Source organism: Melozone crissalis, unplaced genomic scaffold (assembly GCF_028551555.1).
Source record: "Melozone crissalis strain CALT ecotype California unplaced genomic scaffold, PUWL_Pcris_2 ptg000012l_1, whole genome shotgun sequence".
Classification (NCBI taxonomy): domain Eukaryota; kingdom Metazoa; phylum Chordata; class Aves; order Passeriformes; family Passerellidae; genus Melozone; species Melozone crissalis.
In genome coordinates this window covers 4518442-4545160 of record NW_026535790.1, presented here as the reverse complement: position 1 = coordinate 4545160, position 26719 = coordinate 4518442, and the positions used below count along the sequence as shown (strand labels likewise).

Here is a 26719-nt window from a genome sequence, read left to right as displayed (position 1 = left end):
TAAAGGAATCAACAGGTTTTGTTGCCCTGGATTTGAGTTCAGATAAAAACCCCATAATGCTCCTTCAGCCCAGCTATGAAATTAGATGGGTAGGAATATGTAATAACCACAGAATTTATTTTGCTACCAACTTTTTAATATCCTCACCCCAAAATAACCAGCAGAAGTGGCAGCATTAGAACACAACTGAAGAATGGACTTCATAAAAAGAACTTTATGAAAAGGGTTGTCCCATCAGGAAGCATTAAATGCTATTAAACAGTCCCAAAAGTAATGAAGATAGTAGCCAGGAGGGGTAGAGGTTTTAATGACTCACAGTTTGTAGGTCAACCTTCCTTAGTGCCTCAGTGCCAAGCTGCTGAAACCCAGTCAGTGAAAATGCTATTTATAAGGGGCTTGAAAATGTGTTTGACTCTCAGCAGGGAAGCATCTGAGCCCACTTCTAAGCAAAAGTAGCTTAAATTCATCAAAGTAATTTGATGACTGGAATTCTTCTGATCTGTAACTGAGAAAAGGCAGATTTCTCCAAATGTAAGTTGATGATAGGAGGTGATAACACGAGGTTATAAAAAGAAAGGCTTTCTAAGGACAATATATAATCAAACATCAAGCCATAGAAAACAATTTACATTTTCATCTAATGGCCCCATCCATTCTATAGATATTCATTCTGCTATTCAAATATGAATGAGGTTACAACCACAAAACTCAGTTCCTGCAGTCACTCAGCAATTTCAATTTTTCAAGTTAAAAAAATTACAGTATAAATAATATGCTGTGGAAATCCTTGGCTTTCCTTAATATAATTATCCAATATTATACAAAACATCTACTACAGCCAAAATGAAGTTGTTTTAAGAACATTATGCTGGTAAGATTTCTTCTTTTAACTTGTTTGTTCTATTTTTATACTTAGGGGGATACAATTTTCAAATGTATTATTACAATTAATATTGTCTACAAAGTTTTATCTTCTTACACTTTGTAAATGTGGAATCATTTTCACTTCAGTGAACTTGATTTTAGACCTCAAACATGAAATATGGCCAGCAAACTGCCACATTTAAGCAAATAAAAAGGCCTTTGGAATTAACAGGATTCATAGTAGTGTATCAGCAAAATTTAGATAACTAATGATTGTATAGAAAAAGCAAATATGAGCATAAGGAAGAAAAACTTAATCTTTGAGTTCACAGATGAAATTTAATCAAATCTTAATTTTTCCCTAAAGATGTAATATAAGTATTTGTTTTACTAATCTTTTATTAAATGAACACGACAGGGAGGTGCACTTTGTAGGCACCATATCTCAACAAGGCCTGGGAAAACAAAGACTGAAGGAACAATGAAAAGCTTGAGTTCCCAAGAAGAGGAATATAACCTGGCAAAAAAATACTTAAGGGTTATACACTGCATATTAAAGTTTTAAAGCTTTGGGATAGATGAAAGAGCAGCAGATGCAAAAGACAACAGGGGGCAGATTTTGTATCAAAGCCATAAAAATATACAGCCACTTTAATGGGCAATTATTCTTCACATTTGTGCTGCGGTTTGAATTTGTATGAGGGTGCCATATGCCCCAAGAAAGGTGTGCCATCAAAATGGATGAGCAGATCTACCTCTCATCGCTCCTAATCTCTCCTCCTCTGCACAGAGTAGCGGGTCATCTGCCACCAAGAGTTTGCAAATGTTTTATGGGGAAGAATTTTAATGTTCCGTCGTGTTGGAATCGGTTTGTCGCTAATTTACTGCGGCGCGGTTTAACTGCTGGAGAGACAGGGAGACACGTTTACATCATCCCCATAGTTCAGGAGGATCCCCATTGAGGAAACACAATAAATTGAAAACGAAGAGATGTAATGGGTAGCATGCTGAGAAAGGCTAAGCAGAATAATCTATATGATATTATCTGAGATTTCAGGAACGGAATCAGCAGTTTATCCCAATGTGGGCTGTGTTCTCCCTTCACTGTAATAGTAATAAGTATTATTAAGTGGCATTCTTTGAATGAATTATAAACACTGGGCTAAAGAGGATTTGTGCATTTAAATACACAGACCAAAGCACACTGCAAGCAAAACGTAAGCCCTGTTAATACAGATTTTAACATAAAAAGGCATTTATATAATATATAAATATATGTGCATACACACACTTCAAATTGAGGGTAAAAAAATCTTTAGAGAGTTCACAGTTTTTAAAATTACAGGCTGAAAATACATTTCTTATCCTGTCACTGTTGTGAGATGATTTTTCCTAGGATCTAGTTGTGAATTAACTGCGTTCAAAATAAATTTCCCATATACATCAAACACAGTCACAACTGGTCACTTCTATTTCTTTCTTTCACAAGCTATTTATTTTTTGAACCATACTTAAAATTATAGACCAATTGTTTCCTTACCATTGTAAAAAAAATACATGCCAGTATTACACTCTGTTGTTTAGGAATGAATAAATCTGTATTTTGGAGAAACCCCTACTTATAGGACATTCTCATTTGAAATGCATTAAAAAGGAAAACAAAAATCTCTAATTAATGTACAAGTCTAATCACCATTCTCCACATGGAAGAGTAATTTTTCACTGTTCATTTGCTCAGTGTAATCTCAAAACTGACATAACAGAAAAGCAATGGCCTATAAATCTGCTCTCATTTGTTTCTTTAATATTCATATTCCATTGAACTACAGCTGCTTGTTGCTGCAGTCTATTACAACATGCAAAACTGTCGATAAAAATATTATGAATGGCAAGATGTGTTTCTTCATGGCTCTGTGTGCCATTTATTTGGAAAAAAATAACAACAAATGACTCATGGATTGTCCCTTAGTTTGCTGCACGCTGGGCGATTAGTGATTAATTACCTTGCTGCAAATTGACATGGCACAAGGAAATTGACACAGCTCTGATTAATTAACTTTTTTATGCAAGACAGTTACTTACAAAACACTGCACACTGTAATTGAATCCCTTTACACAACACTACTGCATTAAGTTTCCTGTCAAATCCAAATTAGCGCCAAATTTCACATAAATGTGGTGAAACTTTTTATACTGAGGTACATGTAAATATTTCTAGAAAGGGGTCAGACAACTGCTTTAAAACAGTGTTTTCAAATATTTCAGCCTCAGACATGGGAAGAATAAGATTTTTAGATTATTCCATACCAAGCTATAATAAAATGCACACAAACAAAACCATAAACTAAATACTTGAGTAAAAAGCAACCTACTATGTATTCCTATGTTTAATTATAGGAAGACACTTAACTGTTTGAACAAAATTTCATCTGCTTATCTTAAGGTTATTTTCAGATCTAATTGATCTATTATTTCAATGACTTTGATACATTGACTTCCTTGTAATTATTTAAGTCTAGATGGAACTATTATTTTTGTTTCATCTCTTCACATGTACCAATAAACAATCCACTGCTGGTTTCTCTGTAAATGGCTACCATGACATTCCAATAATTTATAACCTTCTGAGCCAAACCTTGATGCCCAAGCCTGGAAACTCTCTCACCTTCCTGCCTAACCTTTTTCCATGTGAGGGTGGCCGGCCCTTGGCACAGCTGCCCAGAGGGGCTGTAGGATCTCCATCCTTGGAGATGTTCCCAAGCTGTTGGAGTGTGGTCCTGGAGAGCCTCCCCAGGCTTTGCTGCTGCAGCAGGGGTGGACAATTTGTTCTCCACGGTGCCCTCCAACCTCAGCCACTCAGAATTGGCCATTTGGTGATTCTGTGGTTATCAGAAATTCCCTTACACCTCACCCTTCTTTAACTGGGTTGCATATGCAGCCACCTGACATCACCCTAAGACATCAAGGGGTTTCCAAGAACAAGCAGAAGAAAATAGAGAAGGTGAAGAGATACAAAGGAACAGGTAAGATGATTGAGAACTCTTTTTGTAAAGCTATGTAATGACACCAACCTACCTCTCTGAGTCTAAAAAAACTATAACTGGTGGTGAAATTACTCATGATATACTTAAAATCAAAATGAGTACTGCACAGCTGAAATTACAAATAATTGAGGTACAAAGAACATTTGGTTTTTCACAAAGGAAACAACTAAAACAGAAGGAAAAGCTCAGGAGGTAAAAAAGCACCCAGGCTATAAAGGAAAAAACAGTAGAGATCAGAGAAGACACGTTTGATCTTAAATTAAAGAACAATCTTCAAATATAGATGATCAAAGTGATCGATATCTTGTCTGGTGTTCCCAGTTATTGGACAGCTCTAAGTTTCAAGCAAATGGAAAAATCCCCTGTGTCTAACAAAGCACCACTTCCAAGACAAAGGAAAAAGGCCATGGTTTTGGAAAGCTGGATGAAGAGTAGCACTGCTAGAAAGAAATGACACAATTTAGTAATTTGAATGTTTATGAAAGTCAATTATATAGTGACAAGAAATACTGTTTAGATGACACAAGGATTCTGAAAGCTCAAGAGAATTATTAAACTGTAAAAAGAACACTGTCAGAATGCATTGGGAACAATTTAGGCAGAAAGTAATAGAGGAAAAACCCAGCTGTTAACCTAATCCAAACCATAAAGGAAAAATTGTCAAAACAAAGAATTGCACCTGCAAAGTCATATTGATACTAAAAATGTTAATTCCTAAAAAGCACTTATTAGCTGTGAAATTCAGGCTGAATTTTGCTGTACACAGCACAGTTCCAAGAGCCATGATTCAATAACAACCATCACAAAATAGAGTGACACTAAGGTGTGCCTTTGTTTGAAACCAGATCTTACAGGCTAAGCTGAAGAGCACAAAATTAGGAGTTTGCTGTCTGACAGACAGGATGATTTGAGATGTACCACAATCAGCACTGTGAGTCTGGTACTAAAAATGAGTGACACCAGCAGAGAGGATGCAGAGCCAGAGAAGGAGGGACCCAGGACTGTGGTCAAAGGGCTCTGATGTACAATTGCATCTCAGAACACAATGCAAGATAATACTGAATGCAACTCTCACTATCTAAAAAAAATGTACATAGTAAATGTAATTACTACATGTAATTCTCACTTTTTAGCTGCATTCTGAGAAGAGGAAGTCCAAAGAGTTCTTTTGCCCTAAATCACAGGTTGGTCACCAGTGCTGCCAGTGGCCAAGTGCAGTGCACCAGGGGAAGGCACCTGAGCTCCCAGCTGTCCTTGGGCACACACAGATTTTATAATTTGAGCTAAAAGACACAGCTATGCTCTACAATTTACTGTCTTTCCAGCTATCTCCCACTACCCACATGTAGGGTTGTGTATAAGTGGTAAAAAAAGTCAGAGACAAAATTCAGGACGTGTCTCTTTTTCCAAAATTCCTAAGCCTGCTAGTTCAGACACACTGCTCCAGCACAAAACAAACCAACAGAAGAATGAGGGTAAACAGCAAGGCCCTGAGAAACACATTTTTGGGAGTGAAATGAAAGCCATGTTTGCCAGGTCTTGGACACACACAATAACAATGTATTTTAGTGATGACTTATAATTAAGTACTCATTTAAAATACGAATAGACAGGAGGTAAAATGAGAGTTATCCTGAAAATTGTTGCAGAAAGACAATGTATACTGATACAGAACATCAAAAATGCTGTAGGAAGAATTTCAGGCAATACTTCCAAAAAATATTTAAAAATAAAAAAAAAAAAAAACAAACCAAAAAAAAATCAACAAAACAAACCTGAAAACAACCAACCAAAACAAACAAACAAAAATAACCCAAAGAGTTTACTTTGAGTTCACTTTACAGTTAAAACCAGGATGATACTTAAATCAAGAATGTAATGCTATGTATATGAATAGAGTTTTACTTATTTTTTAAAATTCTGTTATATCTTATCTTACTTGAAAATCAGTGGTGTTGTCCTGCATCATAACAAGGCCCAACACAATGGGGCAGAACAGAGTATAACAACCTTCTCAAGACATTTCAACATGAGATGACATCAACATTTCTCTACACTTCTGTACATCAGGGAAGGAATTATGGAAAGCCATTCCCTTCCAAATTATTATTGGTATCTTCTTTATTTGAGCTTTCACTTAAATAAAGAACACAAATATTCAACACAAAAAGGGAAGGGCAATTGGCACATTTACCCTGGTCACTACTGGGTGATTATCTTCATAAATAAAGGCAATTAATTCAGGAAGCAAATCAAAAGATAGTTTGACCCCTAAATGTTCAATCACAAGGTATTTGTAGCCTGGAAATCATTTATGGGATTGCTTCTCTCACATTTCCCTTTGGCAGGATTTTTGTACCCTCAGTCAGGAACTGCAGCCCTACAATGGTTAATTTGGTTAATTAATGGCCCAATCGGAGACTCCTTTGCAGGGTGCTCTACCTGTTTCCTATGAAGCAATAAGCAGACAAAACCACCAAGGTGTAGATACAGTGCACTGATATATATTTCATTGGTGATGAACTGACTTCCCATCCCAATTAGCTCAAGAGAAAACAGACCAATTAAAAAAAATTTAGTTTGCAGAACCTTTCTACATTCAATTCAGAAAAACTGAAGCACTGGCAAATTATTTATACCACATGCATACTAATTTTTTAAACTGCTCCTGACCCATATTCTAATTCAAAATGGCAAGCCTGCCAAACAGTTAAATGAAGAACAACTGCAACAACAAAATCAGAGCAAATCAATCACTGATGTCATTGCAATATATGTCCATTCAGAGTGAATGAGGTCAGTCATGAGTGACACAAAAAAACCCAGAGGAGGATACACCCAGTGCCAGGAGCATCCACCCTTCAGCTGCTTGGAGTGGCAGCAAACTGCCATCATTACAGGATAATTTTCAGGTAATTACAGGTGTGCAACAGATTAAACATGACAAAATCAACAGAATCATGTTTTCCAAACCAAATGCTTCCACTAATGATTTGGCTCTTTGAATCACCTTTTGAAAATTTCTATTTTCCCTGTGTAATTTTCTTGGTATTGAAAATATCCCAGAACATAATAGAAATGTCAAAGGTCTTCCTTCAATCCATTAGTAACGCCACAGGAAAATAAAACGTGCAATGTCTTCACTGAAACAAGCAAGATGAAAATAGTTCCATACAGCATTTTTAGGTGTTTTACTAATATTCCTAAGCCAAGTAACCTATTTCTAAAAGCAAGGACATACTGCATAGACAAGCTTGACTTAATTTTCATTTCTGTGGCACGAGTCCTCAAACACACTAAATCCTAAAACTGGATGTGGTCTTTATAAATTGTATGTATATTTATATAAATACAATTTATATATGATAAATTATTTTCATGATTTTCCATGTTTATTCTATAGGCAAGACCCTGAATCATCCTCAAACTATGAATTAAAACAAAACACTCACAGGAAAAAAAAATCTTTTTTAAAAACTAGGACATATGTCTGCTATATGTAAGTATTTCAATATAGAAAAAAAATCCTACATCATGTAATTAATACTTTATGCTTGTGCCATAGATTTCCTTCTCTCCTATCACACAATGCACAGAATAATAGAAATATTGGGCTAATTTTGGGACACTTCTAATGTCTGCTCTGAATGAAGTGTGTTTTCCTTGCCTTTAAAAAAACCCAAAAACTTTAGCATTTAAAATATTTCCTGTCAAAAATATTACAGGACCAAAGGTTTCCAGGGAATTTTCCAAAGGAACTGCCTTCCCACCTTTCAAAAACATCTCATCTTTGCCTTGTTGCTTCCTGGTGGCTCATAAGCTAAAATCTCAGGGCAAGATAGTTTATTGTTTTAATATCTGTCTGACGCAAAGCAAAAGGATCCTCTGGTGAGTGCTTATCTGTCATATGTACTTCTGTGAAAGGAATATCAAGATAAATAAGATGTTCTAGGGCATATCATGGGATTATGAGCTTGGCACTCACTGAATTCTGTTTAAAAATAGTTGAAACAATAAATAAAATTTAAAAAAAAAATCTACACTGATATTTTGAGGATGTGAGCTCGAAGAGCATTGGGTTTTAAATATTTTAATTATAGGGAATTTATGCTATTTTAGTATGAATAGAAAATGAACACTCAAGTTCATAAATGGGACAAACAAGATGAGAGGAAATAATATTCATAATTTAAACAGTTAAAACAATAAAATTCTATTCTAATGGTACAATGGACTGTGAACTTACTTAGTATTAATTAAACTCAGTGTAATGGCATTTTCTATATTGAAATGAATAACCAGTGATCTGGAAATTCATTTAGACCATTAGGTTAATTACAGAAACCGATGGAAGTTTTATCAGACAATTACAATTAAAGAACACGAACGATGTGGGACAGATTTATAAGCATTTGTACCACCTCAATCATTTTTGCTGAATTCCACCACCACTTCTTCCAAAACTGTAATCAATATATCAATTAAAAAATGGGCCATCAACTTCATTTGCCCTTGAGTATGATAAAATAAAACGAATTAATATCGGATTTTGCATTTTCATATTTTTCTTCTTTTAATTCTATCACTTGACTGCAGTATGAAAGATTTATTTAGGAGCTGATAAGCAGACTTACTGAAGATGAAACAGCTCTAACATTTAGGAAATCTAAGCCAAAATTGACTTCCGTTTAAAATGTACTCATTGAAGTCAAGGCAAAATTCACTTTTATGGGCATGCTACACATTTGGGAAATAGAGATGTTCATCTGCACATCATTCTGAACAAAGGCATGGAGAAACTTAAAATATTTTATCATAAATGTGAGCTACCCATGTAGCTAACAGCAAAGGATCCCTTCAATATATGCTCAGAAAAATCCACTAGTAGCTACACACTCAATAACTCGAGTATCTTAATACTTACTTGGAGCTAAAATAAAGTCTAAAAGTTTCAGAGATCAAAGTGCTGATTTAGAGAGTAAAAAAAAAAATGTTTAGCTGCCTTTGAACTTCCCTTTAAATTTTAAATTCCATCTCTCTCATTGCCCTCCACAAGGCCTGGGTAGGGACAACTGGACATTGCTGAGGGAGAGGACGCACAGCTGGAAGGGATGCACAGCTGGAAAGGGGGATGCACAGCTGGGAGCTGCTGCCTCACCACACCAGCCAGGGCTGGGTGAGCCAGTCCAGAGCAGGAGGATTTCTACCGGAAATGTGTCTCCTCTTCCATGCCCTGCCACCAAGGACAGGGACATTATCAGGGGACAGAGCCAGGCACACGCTGGGAAGAAAAGGGACAATAAATGTGACGTGCAACCAGAGAGGTTTCCACTGCCAGGACATTCAGTCATTGGAACATGTGATCCCCTGAAATTGTGCAATCTCCATCCTTAGAGGTGTTCTGGTGCAACCAGGTTCTTCCAACCTGAATAACTTGACAATTCTACAATTTCACATCTTCCTTCTTGCTCATGCTTTGGCTCTCATGAGCTCCTGCTTCATTCACATTGTCAGGCACTTCTACATTATAGAGAAATTGGGGAAAATGCACATAAAACAGTTTTTAAAGTTCTTGCAAATAAATTCAGACTTGTATTTTTGTCTCTTTGATCCATACATACCCAGCTGTGTTACTGTCCTTGGCAGAACAGTGATACAGACAGTCAGGGACAAAAATATTTTTTTCTTCTTTTGAATCTTCCTTTTGTCCAGCAGGGTCTTAATTTTCTAATGCATCCTACTCATGTGTGGCTTCAATTTGGAAAACTTCCAAAAACATCCTTGACACACTTCTTATTTATCAATAGATACAAATTTCTTCAGGATTTTAAAATTCCTTTGGAAGTAACTATTCTAAAGAAGTGAGGGTAAAAAGAGATTGTCAGTTATGAGCAGCCAAATTGTTTCATTTATTTTCAGGGAGATAGCCTGGGCCTCTAGGAAGAATCCAGTGAGTGCTGACTCACTGGGATTTGGTGAACTCCAATCATTCCTGGCTGGATAGATTGGATTCTGCATTATGGCGATGATGAAGCATTTAATTGAAATCTGTTGCATCAGTTCTGCCCTGGAGATGCCAGTCCTGTGGGAATCTACAGCAACCAAGGTTTTCTGCCTGGATTTCCTGCCCCTGGTTGTCACAGGACCTGCCCAGCCCAGGGATAGGAGCACATTGGCATGCTGGAACTCTGCTTTCTATATAAAAAATTACCTATTCCAACAATAGGTGTGCAAATGAAAAACTGATCCAGGTCCCATCTTCTCCTTCAGCATAAGAGAACAGATGAGGCATGAGAGACTATTGCTGCTGATTTGTTCCACTGCTTGCAGAAGAAACAGCTCATTTCTTTCTGTATTACGTGAAGGGCCAGAAGTGATGGAAGGAAGCAGAGCCATGTTTCCACCTCCTGACATATGCAGAGGTGTAACTAATCATTGTGCTGGGATATGCATAGTGTGATACATAAAATATATCCTGGAGAAATAAATTATCAGAAGGGAAAGAGTAGCTCCAGGAATTGCAGTTTGCTTTCTGGAGAGCCAGTGGCTAAAAGTGCTCAGAGCCATTGGGGGCTACCAGTGGCCAGTACAACTACAAACCAACAAGTTCAATGAGAAACCAAGCCAGCCAAATTAAGAAAAATACATCTTTCAACCATATTCCAGCCCTTCATGCCTTATAACTCAGGAGCGAAAGATGAACAGTCAAGTTAGACAACACTTGGAAAAATATAAAGTATCCTCTTCCAAATATCTGAAAACTCCTAAATGCCATTAGCACTCTGTGAAATGCAAGTATCTTAGATGGCTTTTGAAAAATCCCAGCAGACTCTTTCCCTTCTGTTAAAACAATTACAAATTGAAAACCTCTTAATTCTTCCATTGTAAGTGGTTGTAAAATATCGCAGTTACAATATCAGCAGTAACAGAATAAACGATTAACAAATTATTCAAAAAGGAAGGCTAAAATATTGTTGTCTACATGGAATGATAATAGTACAAGTATTCATCTCCTAGACACTAATGTTGACTTATCAGTTATAATTTCAATATTACAAATGTGCACTAAAATGGAATATAGAAGATCTTTAAACTAATAAAAGAAATGAGACAAAAGTCAACCTTCATTTCTATTCACTATTTCTGGGGGAATTTCCTATAGAAATGAAGCTATTTTACATCTTTATTGAAAGTTTTGTAATAAGGAGGAATAAAAACCTAATTACAATATGCAGTAATTGGAGTAATTTTGTGTTATTAGGAGTTGTGACCCTGTAGGGGAAACTGCATTTTGGCAAGAGGAAATTCTATACATAATAAAGGAAAAATCATGACTTGCCAACACACAGATTCAACAGAAGTGTAATAATTTCTACTGCAAGGGCTACCAGCAATGCCTGTTGTGAAACTGTGTATTCCACATTGCCCAGTGGGAGACAGATAGGCAAAGCTTGTTTATTTATGTATTTGGCATAATTGAAAACAAACAGGTGTTTGTTAGGATATCATTATTCAAGGAGCACCACTGCAAAATAAGATTTTTCAACAGGACTGACTCAGGAGACACAAAGGAAACAGTGAACCCAGAGCTCAGTTTGCTCACAGGGTCTCTTTGGGGAATCAATATTAGTGGAAATATCATCTGATGGAAACAACTATCCCAGAAATAAAATTCCTGGGATACAACTCAGTGAGACAAGAGGAGCAACAGCGTGAACTTAGGGAAAGCTTTCAAAGAAGACCAAATTTCAGAAAATTATAACAAACACTCTTCTCTAAAAAGAGGCTCCTAATAGTGAGATGAGTAAAATGTTTGGATCATTTTCCAGGAAAACAATTGTCAGTCAAAAAGGAGTGCACGAAAACTTTCCAAAAGGGAGCATTATTTTAAACTGTAAGTATTTCATATCTCTGTGTAAAAAATTTGTAAAAAATCCCCACTGCTAGGGAAAGGTGACATATGAGAAAATATTCTTGGAGCACCTGGAAGAAAATGCAGACTTAACTGACAATTTAATTTGCAATTGAAAACACTTGATGCATTTGGTTAGTTCACTATGGATTTGTAGGCTCCAGACTCGTCATTTAAAGGGGATCCCATATGAATTCTGGAAAAGCAGCAGCTCTAGGGATGCCACTGATAATGTTTGACATAAAAGAATTACATGACTGTAGAGATGATCACTATGGAACTCTTTTGTCCTAATTCTTGGGTTTAATTTAAAAAATAATTATTTTAGCAGTCTAGATAAGCTCTAAGAGAGTAGAATTGCATTCTAGATTGAATATAATCTTCATAAAGAGCATATCTGATAATGCTGTTAAATCAGAGCATGTATTTTCTTTACAATGAACACAGAGCCAGGGCTGCTGCAAGCAGCAGTTACTGCTCCTGCATTCAGCTCCACGTTTCTCACCCCACTAGAGGCCAGAATGAGAATCAGTGGTATCACCAATCCAGCCTAAAACACTCTCAGAAAAGTGTTTTCTGCTCAGAATTTCAGAGGACACGTCTCTACTCCAAAGTTTTGTACAGCAAAATGGCTGATGGCAGCATCCACCATGTCAGCTTGTCTCTGTTCTTTATACTAGGGCAGCTTTTTATGCCTCAAAATACCCCCTTTCGTACAGACTGCTCCTTTTGTAAAAAAAGATTTCATATCTAATTCCTGACCCAATCAAATGGTGGCATAGCAACAGACGTTTTCTGTATTAAATCACAATTGTGAGCAGGACAGAAGAAACACAATATCTTCTACACAAAATGCAGAGCACACAGCAGTACTGGATTGTCACTGTTATTGCAGAACTTTTGACCATTTCTATACAATATTGCAATATAGGCTGCTTTTTCATTTTTTTAAAAAATAGAATATACTTTGAGAATAAAGATGCAACTTAAAACACTGAATTACCTGTTGACATGACTTACATATGTTTATAAACACCACATTTACCTTAACAAGGGCTGTTGGGAAAGTTGACATTTTTAAGGGGGCTTAATTCACAATAATGTGCTTTTGTCACAAAAACAGAACAAGAAACGAGCCATAACACTAGCTTACTTGTGGATGTGTATACTAGTGAACTGGGGGCACTGTACACGGGAGATCCCTCCTGGTTTGCCTGGCACAGCAGCACCCTGCCTACAAGAAAGAGAGAGAGAGTGGTATCTGGTTTTGGAGCACTTCAACTGAACCTCAGTTTTTCATCCCAAAACACAAATCAAGGAAGGCACAACCGGAATGGCGCACTGAAACTGAACCGGGGGACGCTTTTTGCACTTTTTACTTAAAAAAAAAAAAAAAAAAAACACACAAAAAAAAGAAAAAAAAGAAAAAAGAAAAAAAAAGGGAAAGAAGCTCCTTTTCTGCTTTGATTTCAAAGCAGCAAGAGCCCAAACAACCCCAGTTTGACATTGGAAAAGCAGAACAGAGACATGCCCCCAACGCTGCTGTTATCGCGCGGGGACCGCGAGCCGCACTGGCTGCTCTCTGTCCCTGTCACACCCTGCTTCCCCCAAAACTGCTGCCCCAGCCCACCCTGCCCACCCTGCCTCCTCAGCCCCCGGCTGCAATGAGGCTCCTGGAGCCAGCACAGCAGGAAAATCACATGCAGCATTCCCATCATGGACACCAGGCCAGGAGGACCTGGGTTCCATCGCTCCCGTTGTCGCTGAGTGATGGCTGACACATCTGAGTGCAGCAATTTTTGCTCAGAGGGATGCACAAATTTATTTGCGCAAATATATTGCTTTCCAGTAAATAATCTGGGTTCAGGATTAAGAAAAAAAACCAGATAGAACATTTTTTTTCCCCCAAGGAATAAAAATAAAAGCAATAGCCAAATCCATTTAAACCAACACTTTCGCAATGCCCATTTCGAACAAACGACACAAATTTAAGGTTCCTTATTTCCTTTTTTTTCTTTTAAATAAACTTAAATAAAACTCATCAGATTTTCTTAAAATTGTACTTTAGCAGACTTAGCTGAATGCAGATTGAACATTGTACTTTCAAACTAGGAAAGAAACTTCTTCACTTCTGGAATACAGTCCACCAGGAGAAGTGGGATATGAGACATCTGGTTTTGCAGATATATGTGCATATATCTGTATACACACACACACAGGATTTTATACACACATACACTGACATGCCTCAAGCTGTCAGGATCTGTGAATCACACAATTCCAACCCATCAAATCTTTCTGGAGATTTGACAGAAACTTTAGACATTGTGCATTGACATGCAATGGAATTGCACTGAGTTGAGTCCAATGAGTTTGGAAGGACAGGATTAAGTACAAATGGTAGGCACATTTTCCACAGTATACAGAAGCAATTCTCAATTTTCATTCACTAGGCCAGAGTTCTCTTAAAATATATTTTTAAAAATTTCTGCCATTAACCAGTTCTCTGTTTGTTGCTTGCAGCTGTCACTTGAAGGACAAATATTGGAAATGCTGAAGAGTAATAAAAAAATTCTTGTAATTTATGCAGTTTAACTAAGACTGTGACTACTGGAAATCTCATTAATTACTATGCTTCTAACCTTCTCAGACACCCTTAACTAACAGGATTTAGAGATGCTTACTGTTTTTCACAACTAATATAAAAGATAAAATAGAAAACAAGCTCCTTTTCCCCCTTACTTTAAGGCAACACATCACTGACTGTATTAATATCTCTCTCAGCCTTCAGCCCTTGTGTGGTAGCTGGCAAATGAACATGCAGCCATTGAGATCCTAATTACAAAATATAAAATAAATAAATAAGTAAGCCCTATCCACACGCTTGTTTGACCTCAGGAATGGAGATATTGGAATATGGGAGAATTTAACACCACAGATGCTTTCAAACCTGAGCTAGTGCAGAAGCCTGCAAGTGAAAGTGAGCTGAAGAGCCAGAAGCATTCATCTGGCTGAGAGAAACACATGAGGAAAATCACTTATTTCCATTAGGTTTTAAGAATAACTATAATGAATTCAAGTATGTCTACAAAACATAGCAAAAGATTTTTAGAAGTCAAAGGTTACAGTTTATTTACATTATTCACCATAAATCCTAGATAACACTTGGCTTCCTTCATGCTCCATAGGTATTTTCCTACTCTTTGCAGCTAATAATCTTATATTTTTTCTGATTTCATCTCATACAAATCCTATTTTCCCTACTCTAGTCATCTAATTTCTAATTAAAGTACTTCAAAACAGATGCTTTTTTTTCATCTCTGCTACTAGAGTGTATTTAATTTCTTGCACAGAGCCTTCTAATTATATTTTGACAATCTGCCTTTGAATTTGTACATAATATTAATACTGATAACTAAAACATTATTATTAGATTTCGTTAGGAAAAAATACGGAACTTTTTAATCTACTTTAGTAAGAAAAGATTATTTCTTCTGCATCTAATTTTGGTATTAAAAGCATTTCAATTGCAATTCATACAAGTGAGGGAAGACTGAATATTGACAGTAAGATTTTGGATAAACCTCAGAACACAGAAACAATCTACAAATTCCCCAATGGGGAAAAAAAAAATATTATTTTTCCTCCAGAACACTAAATCTATTGTGATGGAATAAAGGATTTGGGATTTTTTCTTTATGAAAGAGGATTTTAATATAAAGTTTTGACGGAGCAGTGGCAGAGGGGACACTGAGGGGAGCAGCCTGGGGTCAGGGACATTGCAGAGACCCTGGAAGGGACAAAAACCAGGTGTCCCACGATCAAAGCCTATCCCCACTCATCCTTCTCTTCCTCCACTCTTTTCTCCTCCAGCCCATGATTAAGAACGTGCTGTTTGATGAGGTCCTTTGCTGAAGCACCACAGTTATTTTGAGAAATAATTACTCTAAAAATATTCAGGACTGTGGAAAAAAAGTGATGTGCAGTCATTAATATTTTTAGAACACTTAAAATTCAGTTCCCAGTGGTTTCAAGATCTCTGACTAAATGCATTTCTCCTATTTTTTTTTTAATACTTTCAAAAATAAGTTTTTTGTGTACAGTTATTTACATGGTGCAGATAAACTAATCTCCAGAAATACCAATGGTGCTGCACAGAGTACTCACTGCCTCATGTAAAACAGCTAAAAAATTCACTGCATTTCTCCAATCCTCAAAGATCCAAGAAGTAACACCAAGGATCAACATGTAGACTCGCCCACTAAATTATACAGGATTTTTAAACCCCTGCTGTTAAAAATAGCTTTTAACTGGAACCACTGTGCAGCCAGTACTACAGGAAGCTCAGAAATACAAATCTGCAATTAGCTGAAAAGAATTTACACAATTAGCTGGAACATCTCATGGCATTGTTTTAGGAAGTATAAATTGAAAAAACATTTTCTGCAGAAAAAAACCATATACCATTAGCTAAAATCATGTTGTTGGTGTAAAATTAACAATGGTGCAAGGCTGGATTATGGGCCCGGCTCTCTCCTGTCAAAGGAAGAAGATGAAACTTCTAGAAAGCTTTCCTGGCAATGGTTTAAAGTTTCTGTACCATGACAGAGAACCTGAGCCTACAATGCACCACCTCACCATACACAGGGCATGAATACCTTGGCTCATGGACCTCAAGTTTCCAATTTTCAGTGCTGGCATTTATTCCCCGTGAAAAATGCATGTATTTTATGATTGGCTTTTCACAAATACTAAAATGAATATTAGATGTGTTGTGTTAGAAAGTAATGCTGTATTAATTCTCCTAAGTAGTGCGTTAAATATAGTTTTAGGTTATAAAAAAAAGGTTAAAATAGAAACTGTGCTATGTAGGATGCATTTTAAAAGAAAGAACTCTCAGTGAGATGGCAGCCACAGGACACCTGTATCTTTCAGAGAAAGAGAATTTATTGCCCCATTATCAGCAGAAATGAACTTCTTCCTGCCTCGAAGGCGCTGTTAGGATTTGGAGGAAGTTGATGATGACCAGACAGAATCCTGTGTTTGAATGGAATTTATGCATCATGTATGAAGTGTATGATTATGCAACAAGCTGTTGTTTTTAAGAGTTAATCCTCTGTTAACATGGGTTCTTTTTCAGGCTGGTGCTGCCCAGAAAAGGTACCCGGACTGTCCATAACTCTTTGTCTCTATTGTCTCATATTGCCCTAATTCAATTTTTCCAAATTATTATTACTCTAATTGCATCACCATTTTTTATAACCATCTTATTACTATTAAACTTTTAAAATTTTAAAAACAAGTGATAAGTGTTTTTCACATTCCCCAAGAATTTTGGGGGGAAATTACAAAAAAAAAGAAGAGGAGAGACGTTGCTTATTGGGGGTTTGCCCTGGGACACAACAAGGTGAGGCATGGGGGGGACAATGTTCCCCTCACTCCAGGAATCCCAAGGAAGCCCAGCCTCACAAAAAGCTCTTAGGAGAGCTGGGAAAGGCCAGTGGTGCTGAGTTCTCACAGCACCCATCTGCTGCCCTCACAGCCAGGGGAAGCACAGAAGCATTTCCAGTGGCAGGAATGAACCAACTCAATATCCAGGGCTGGGGTTTACTGCACAGGTGGCTAAAATGAGTGTTTGCAATACAGGAACTAAGTAATTCACTACACACAAGGAGATTTAGTGATGATTCCATTACTCTAATCCATTGTACTTGCAGCTTTCCAGGTAAATCAGCTGCTCTTTACACATATTTTTTTCTATTGTATTACCAAAAGCCTCTCTGCCTCTCACAACTAAGTACCAGTTCATCCATTCTTTAATACTGTTTACAAACAAAGAAATCCAAGCAAAGCCACAAGAAAGACTGATTGAAAAATGGAGCTATTTGAGTCTTATTTTGCCCGCATTATTATAAACTGTTATTTCAAGAGCCTAATCTAAATCTAAATCTTAAAAAAAGCCCATTCTGTATTGAATTCAGTGATTGTTTTTTCATTTTCTTTTCCTCCCAGTGCAGCTGGATGATACCAAGTTCTCCCTGAGTTAGTTCTGATCATTCTGATCACTCTTTTGTTTTGTGCCTTTTGCAACAGCTACTATTCCTAAACACTTTTGTGTTCAATGCATGAAGAAAAGTGTAAATCTGCACCTCTCATTAACAAATCAGGAGATTTGCAAGTGTATCAAGGATCCTCATAAGCAATCCATGCCCTCTCTCAGCTTGCTGTTCTAAAAGTGTAATTTGATATTGGCATTTTCAGACAGAAATAGCACTTTTTTTGTTCTGGTCTGAAATATTGTTCTGTGATGGATTATTTCAGAATGTCTCACAGAAATGGATCAGAAACACCTAATAAAAGGCTCCTGTTGTGCAGTAATAGTGTATGTTAGCTCCCATTGTCCCTTCTGACTAGGGAATTTAAAGAGAGCCTCTACAGCCTCTCTCTTGAATACATAATAGTAGTTAAGTGCTCTCTTAGCCCTTCAGTATCAATAGTCAACTACACAGACTTAGCATGCTTTTAAATATGCTGTTAATTCAAAAAGAAGTGCTCTTTGAGGGCCTCCAGTTAGCTGGGCTCTCTGTAAATTGAATAATGGCCTTCAGATTTTAACACAACCACTTATGGATGGTTGTGTTGATACACTGGATTGTTCCATTCATTATTAACAAGGAATAAAGTAGCATAACCCCAAACCCCATGCCTCCTTTCTTCCAATATGTTAAAAACACAAACAAAACCTGTGTTTAATCCCACCAAAGCTTATATATAGTTTCACTTAACAAGAGGGTAGGGAGGAGAATCTAAAGCAGTTGATGTCTAAAGTTGATTTTCCTAGATCCAAACCTCTTCTGACAGCAAACCTGAAATATATTCAATTATTGAACAGCCTGGGTGTGCTTGCTGCTGGTAATGAGAATCTCTGCTCTATACATACATTTATGTAGTAGGTCCCTGACTCACATATAACCTGATATACATTGTTTAAAATAGAGGGAGGAGAGAAAAAAACACACCAAAAACCAGCCAGTGAAGGTGTCGCTAAGACATTTCCTGGGACCTCTCCATCCAAAAATTCTATTTAAGAGATTAATTTTCCTTTTCATCACTTTTCTAAGCATAGTGAATGTTTCTTCATCGTCACCTCTTAGTGTCCCCAAAACACCCAATGAACCCAATGGCCCTGACTCAGGGAACAGCAATGAAGGTCACAGCAAACATCATTTGTGAGCCACCCTTCCAATTATTCTTTGCATATCATCCATTTCCCAGCTTTTGGCAAACAGCCCTCTCTCCCCAGTTATTCCTGTGCAGCATCCAGGATGCTGTCAAAAACTGGGATTGGAAGGTGTCAGTATCATGCAAGCAAACATCAGAGAAGCAGCGAAGTTTGCAGCTCTGGTATGAGATAATCCCCCCAGCTCCCCTCTGTAGGATATAGAACTCAACCCACAGTAACAGGGATCGCTCCTTCTCCTGCCTGCTTAAAACCACACTGTGTGACTGACTTGTTTCTAATTTAATTAACCTGCCTTCCCATAGACTGGCTGCACTGCAGCAACAATTCATGCAATATTTCCATTCACAAAGTAAAGGAATTGCAGCAAGCTGCCCTTTCCAAAATACTTTTCAAATGATTTATCAGCCACAGGAACCCCTTGTCTGGTAATTAAACTGAAACTAAATTGTACAAATTCAGCTGGTGCTTGTACCAAAATCTGCACCATGCTTAGAGAGTTTATCTGTGCTCCTTAGTGAACTGTATCATTGGCATCCAAGTGTAAATCCTGTCAGCAGAAAAGTCTAAAAACTCGAGTCTGAAATGCATTATCTAGTAGACAGAAAAGTCTAAAAAGTCTAAAATGCATTATGTAGTCATGAAAAAAAAAAGGAGTGGTACCATCAGGATTTCCTGCAAAATATATTTACTGTAAGATGTCTCCCTACAACCTCAGGTGCACATAAATTCTGTGACCTTCAGTGCCATTATTTTATACTGGGACATGCATCCCACTGAAGTTGTTCAGGATCTTTCAAAAATTAAGTCTTTATTCTTCATCTTTCTAGATCCTCTAGCAAACATAGCAGGTAAATGATGGCTATTCTTGATTCACTTGTAACTTTGAGAGAAAACATGAGAGAAATTCCCAAGTATAAACTTCTGAAGTAAACTCTGAGCTGGAATTATACTCTGCTTGAAAGGAGATGCTTGAGAATACACAAAATGCACTCATGTTCTGCCGATAACTAAAATGGGTTGCATTCATACATCTGCCTGTTGAATAAAGATAGGAATAGGAAAAAAATCACAGAATAGATGAAACTGGAGCCTTTCTGCCCAAACACAAACACTAGAGTTTCAACATGGCCCTGCAGGGATTACAAGTGGATGTGTTTATGCTTTATCCTCTCATATTGTGTCAAGACACTATTTTCTGTGTAAATCACCTATTTCAGTAAATCTATAAGACAGAGATGCAAATCTAATGCAATTAGATGCAGAGATGCAAATTACTAATCCCTCAGTTCTCCTTGCTTACACCAGTGAATGCTGGTTCTGACTTATAAATAAAATTCTATTCTGAATGACAAGCTGAGAATATAAAAGACCAAAAATTGAATCATCATGCATAATCCTGGCTTTAGCTAGTCTATTTCCTCCCTAGCCCAGACAAGTTCCAGAATTTCAGGAGCATGAAAAACCATTACAAAAATGGTAATGCAATGTTCCCAAAGTTTCCAAAGCACTCACTTTTACTAGAAGCAATTCTATGCTTGGAGATTTCCAAAGAAAATCCAAGAGCACCAAACCAACAGAGCTTGTAAACTTGTAAAGCACAGCCCCCTCTCTGCTACCTCCACAATGAATAAATGAATGAAAACTGTATTTTGAAAGTTCCTCTCAATAAGCATTATGAAATGCAATTAGAGTGCATATTGGGGATCCTGTCCTCCAATGTCCAAAATGGGAAAAAAATGCATAAGAAGGAAGAGAAAACATTAGCAATATGTTTAGAATACAATTAACCATAATCTTAAACTGCTTTAGCATTAATTTAAAGTTGTAATCAAGGTTTAACACAGAGTAGAGTTGTTTTCCATTCCACTTAACTGTATTAACTTTACATTTCATATATTACTTTATTACTTAGCATTTGAGAAGAGTTTGTCTGCCTGACTGTCCATCCTAACACACAGATCTTCCTAACTTGGTTATTCTTCTAATCAGAGGAATTTATTCCTCCACATAACTGCTACAACTTATCTAGGATTGCAAATATCCCCCCCCCCCCCCCCCCCCCCCAGTTCTGAACAAACAAATGTTTTAGTGATGACCTTGCAGTTTGCCTTAAATTTTCCTCTCAGAGATCCTTGAACCAGTGCTTTTTACACCTATCCATGGCTGGTGCTTGGGTTACAGCCCAAGTTTTATGCTAAAAATGCATCTTGCAGCCTTAGCCAGGCCCAGGCAGTGCCCAGCCAGGCTCACCCCTGTTGCCCAGGTAATTGTTGAGACAGGAGCAGTAGCTCTGAAACAGCTGGATTTGTATCCAGCCTCAAAACCTACACCATCCACAGTCTGGAGATGCTGTCACCTCAGTTATTTAACTGCTTCTAGGTCTCTCACTAACCAGGAAGCCACAGAACACATTTTCACTAAGTACCAGAATGATGGAAGAGAAATCCAATGACAATTTTTCATTAAAGACTTCCTTTGTCAGTAAGGAACAGCACTTAACTTCTTTTAGCTCTTTAAAATTTGGTCAGTTATATCCACAATAAGAACATCTGAACAAACACAAGAACTTAGAAACAACACAATGACAAAGAAAGGACAGTACAGCTCCTGCTTGCTCAGAAGGGTTTCTTTTGGGGTTAAGGAATACCTAAAAGCAAGGAAACCTTCTATGTGAACTCAGGAGAAACATGAAAATATGGCCATCAGAACATGACCTGCATCTCAGCAAGATTTTCCATCAAGCAAAGAGATCCAACCACCCATCCCCAAACACGTTCTTCCCCCTATTTTGTAAGCAGTCCACCTTTCAGCAAATACAGATTTCCTGGTTTTACTGGTTCTGTTTGTGAACAAATCCATCACAACCCAGTATGAAATGGTTCCCCATACCAGACTGGGGTCAGAACTCACAAACTTTTACAGTAAAGAAGCAAAAGCTCCCTTCTTCACAGTTTCCTACCTTCTGGCATGAAGCTGTATCTATTGAACATTTACAATTAAATCATCAAATCTATGGAATTTCTTCTAGAGATCACATAGAAGAGTATAAAATGCTAAGTACAACCTGTGTGATAGAAATCCAAGAGAAACACCTTCAAAAAGGTAACACTGACACTATCTGTGGTCATCTCTTTAAAATGTGCAGACTTCAAATCAATGCTGAATATAGGTAGCTTAATCTTGCTCCAGATTTAAATATATAATCAATTGACTAAATTAATCTTTATAAAAATAAGTCATTGGCATTAGCTTTGAATAAGCCTGGTTTAGTTTCCATGAGGGTATACATTTTAATGAAGAACTCATTATAATGTAGCATAAGGCATAATTAATGCATACATATAATGTAGCATAAAGCATAATTAATAATTAATTCTGGATTATTATTATTTATTTATTTATTTTAGTAAATAGCTAATGCAGATGCTGAATTCCATTTTTCTACTGGCTTTATTCATCTTTCATAAAACAGGATTTCCTCTATAATGGCTTGTAAAAGCTCCACAGAGTTTTAGAAATGCATTAGCTGTCATCAGTGTTGTTAATCTACCTAGGAACTCCTCATTTGGATGATGGTACTTTTGATTTTTGAAACAACACTTACAGCTGTGTGTTATATGTTGAAAAGGAGCACCTAAATATCACAGGTGGAATATTAAACAATAATTATTTGACTGTAGTTAGAAAATTATTTAAGCTGACTATCTAACATGACTGCAAATATATTTGGAAAAATCTGCCTAGTCAATAACAAAGTTTGAACCCAAGTGTATGTAATCAAATAGTGAAATGAGTTAATCTATGGAGTGACAGACAGCTTTTAGAAAAATTCTGCTTTAGAGATATGATAGAGTGAACTTTTACCCCAGGATCAGAATGCTGTGCAAGCATATAACTCAGCTTCCCAAACTCCAAACACTGAGAACTGTTTCCAGGGTATTTGCTGAGCTTATGCAAGACTCATTTAAATTCAAAGAGAAACACTAGAAAGACGAAATGAATCCCAGGTGCTCTTACACTCCAGAAATAGATGCTTTAAGACATGAACAAAGAGAATTAGTATTAGCAAGTGTACAGGAATCCTCTCTTCCCCTGGATTCATCTTACTTAAGGGCATGGTTTTATATATATATTGCTGTGGTAGTTCTTTACTTCTAATTATATATAACATTCTATTCCAAACCCTTGAACAAATTTCTGAAAGAAACTTTGTTACAAAATCTGATTGTTGGTGGATGCTGCTGGATTCCAAGTGCCAAAAAGACCTGGGCAGCTAGAACTTCTCTGACTTCTGAGGCCTTTAAAAGACATAAAAATGCACAGACCTTTCCCCTCTCTCTCATTTTGAGTGATGGGGAAAATTTTGCCATGGAATAACTGCCCAAGAAACTGGGTTTTTACAATGGTCTTCACTGGGTTAAGGTTATTTATGAAATGAATACAACTACTCAGCTATTGGGATGACTTGAAACTATCTCCTGAAATTCCTAGAACTTAATAAAACTCAGGAAGAATAATAGTGACTTAAGAAAAAGAAGGGTGGGGTCTTCTGCTTTCCACTCAGCTGTGCTCTAATTGTTCTTCACCTCTAATCTTCAGTCCTTTCTTTCTCCACTGCCAACTTCAATCTTGAAAATTCTGAAATACTGGTTTTGTTTATGACCAGAAAAGACTATCTTCTCATATGAGTTGTTGTGAATTTCCCTGTTCTCTGGAAGAGTATTCACTAGATTTCCAGGAAATTTCTGTAACATCTTTTCCCCCACCTTGCATTAGGGAGCTGCCAAAAAGGAGCCTCTCCAGCAGGTATAACAAAGCTGTTTTCTGCCAGGAATAAAAAAGTCTTTTTAAGTAGCCTTACTGTGTCTCATGCTACCTGCTGTACAGGACTGATCTGCTGTAGCAACACAGGTGCAATAATATTCTATATTTCAATAAGGAGAGTGCAAGAGATTGCTCAAAAATTCATTGTTCCAAAACCCAAAAGAGAAAAACAAAAAGATCTGCAATAACTGAAAGGAACAACATGGAACTTGGCTGTCAGAATGCCTGAGGCAGAAAGAAAGGCTTGGTATTACAGATAAAATATACACTATATAAAAATAAGCAGGTGAAAATGATATTATAACAAACTGCAGAAACAAAGAAAGTACCAGAGCATCTAGTAAAGAAACCCAGCTGCAAATGTGTATTTTCTCAGCCATAAATGAGTGTATGGGGAAAAGAACAGACTCTAGCTTAAATACAGGAAGACTATGGGATGTATTTAAAACTGGATGGAAATACAAATAGACGAAAAAATGATCCCAGTTTCCATGAAGAGTTAGTGAGACAAATCACAAAGTGCTTCTTACAAACTACTAGGACCTGCCTAAGAGTTTAATAAATATTTTACTGGAAAAGATAAGAGATGGATAACACAACTTCATTAAGAATTCCTTTCTCATAAGAGGAAAATCCCCTAAAAGGGGGAAACCCTCAAGGAAAATTTTTTATTTATTAGAGGGAGGCTATGTGGACATAAGCCATCTTTTAAAAAATTTCCTATCCATGATCATATATGGAGAAACGCAATTCTGTGAAAAGCTAGAATGACACATGAAAAAAAAATACCCTGTAGTTTTCCCTAAAATATCATTTTCTCAGCAGAAGGGTGGGAAGAGCAGGAGCTGGTGGCCACCAGGGAGCCTTGCTAGGCCCTGGAAATGCAGCAGGAGTCTCCAGAGGGCCCTTCCCAAATGTGTCCCTGGAAATCCACACCAGTCTCACCACAACTAAAGAGCCACATTGCCAGAGTGCTGCAATTTACTGCAGCACCAAAAACAGGCACAAAAACCGCCTTGGAAGAGAAATCCATAGTTTTTTGTTAATACACAGTATTTTGAGTCCACAAGGTGTTGTGCACCTCAGAGTCTCCATTTTTAGCTGCCACTCATTTTCTCAAGAAAGGTTTTCCTTCACAGAAGTGTACACTCCAAAAAAACCCCGAGCTATAACAATCATGTCACTGGTCCTACTGTTTACCATTATCTCCAAGGTTTTAGGGTTGATTTACACTGTGTTCCTCCCTATTTGACTTTAATTGTCTGCTTCAAGTTGTCAGGACATAACTATATCTTAGATTTGCATTGCATTAGGGGGATCTTCTCCTTTCTCTATTGATCTTGTCTCGCGGAGTAATTTAACTCCATTCTAATTTTCCTGTGCACGCGGGGTGCTCTCCATCCAAGGCAGTGAGTTATGTGTATTCAAGTGGTGCATCTTATGAATCTTGTTAAGCTTTAGCGCCTTGCAGCCCGCACTGATGGAATATTTAATCACAGAAATGAGTTGGCAGATTTGATGTACAATACGGGGAAGCCTCGCGGCCGCGGCGCCGCCGGCAATTGAGGAACGGGGGAATTTGCCATTCATCAGTGCCGTCCTGACAGCTTTGTATAACCTTCTGTTTTTCACTTATTTATGAAGATTAAAGGTACTTCAAATCAACAGTTTCTCTGTAGATGTATCATCTTTATTTCAGAAGTGGCCAAATTTTTCATCATTTATTAGGAGCTACAGGAACTTCTTGCGCTGACTGTGAAAAAGTTGGTGCAGTTTTGTCATGGCAGTGCTGGAGACAATAAGTAAACTAAACAAGTAGAACTCTGACTGTCTTAAAAACCACATCTCTAATTTTATAATTATCAAAAATTAAATTGCTTCTTCTCTAAGAAAGGTGGTGAAGGGAACCCAAAAGTAAAGATAAGTCACGGCGTTCTATTCTGAAATGCAAGAACTGCAGTGTTGTTTTACTGTTTCATTTCCTGAGATCTCCACAATTTTGACTAAATTGTTTTAAAAAAAGTTTTTTATGTTTAAATGTGAGAGATATTGTATTTTAGTCAATATAAATAAAAAGCATTTGACGTGCACTGAAAAACCCAACAAAACCCAAACATTGAAAAACCCAGAAATGCAACAAAACAAGCCTGCCTACATGTATAAAGAGAAAAAAAAATCAGAAATAAATGAAGTATCTTGATGGAACTTTCTGCAAAGGTGTGGTGGAGTTCGTGTCATAATTCATAAAATTAAATTAATACTCTTCTAATGGTAATTAAAGATTCTCATTAAGAAGGGCAAACACCTCCCTAGTGCTGGCAATAAAAATGCACTTGGGACTTTAGGAGGCTATACAAAAAAATCAATAACCTGCCATTTTATAATTAAAAGACAAAATAAATGTTAGGGAAAAGTCCAGTAAATTAGGAAAATTACCTTCATGAGAGATTGAAAATATTGATTTTAATTTACAAACTATGTGAACTCTTCATGCCCTACTTCATGAGACAATTATAAGTCAGATTGTTAATTCTGCATACGTATTAGAAAATTGATTACTGTACTATGGGAATATTATTATATTTGTCATTAACACAAAGTCATTTATATAAAATGACTAATAACTCTGACTTTCTAATTTATGCAGGTTCAGGGTTGGTTCACTAACTACTCAAACGAGATCAATGTTAAATTCCTGTTTTCAACATAGACATACATCAGCAAGGAAATAAATTCTGCCTGCACCAAATACTGCAATTCCATGAATGCCAAGTTAGGTTTTTTTATTATTATACTCTGCCACTTTTACCCTAATTTGAAGATTTTTATCTA

The 26719-nt window shown here is 37.0% G+C and overlaps 1 protein-coding gene across 38 annotated transcripts in view; it reads right to left on the bottom strand.

Moving 5' to 3' along the window:
* The window catches only part of RBFOX1 (RNA binding fox-1 homolog 1), a 1176073-nt gene that overhangs the window by 50621 nt on the left and 1098733 nt on the right, over nucleotides 1-26719 (bottom strand). For 31 of the 38 annotated variants that reach the window (XM_054271085.1, XM_054271089.1, XM_054271101.1 and 28 more), the window contains one exon: nucleotides 12974-13054. The exons of the other annotated variants lie outside the window; for them this stretch is intronic. In XM_054271085.1, coding sequence (XP_054127060.1) covers nucleotides 12974-13054 — 81 coding nt within the window. The remainder of the gene's footprint in view (nucleotides 1-12973; nucleotides 13055-26719) is intronic. 38 annotated transcript variants of the gene reach the window in all.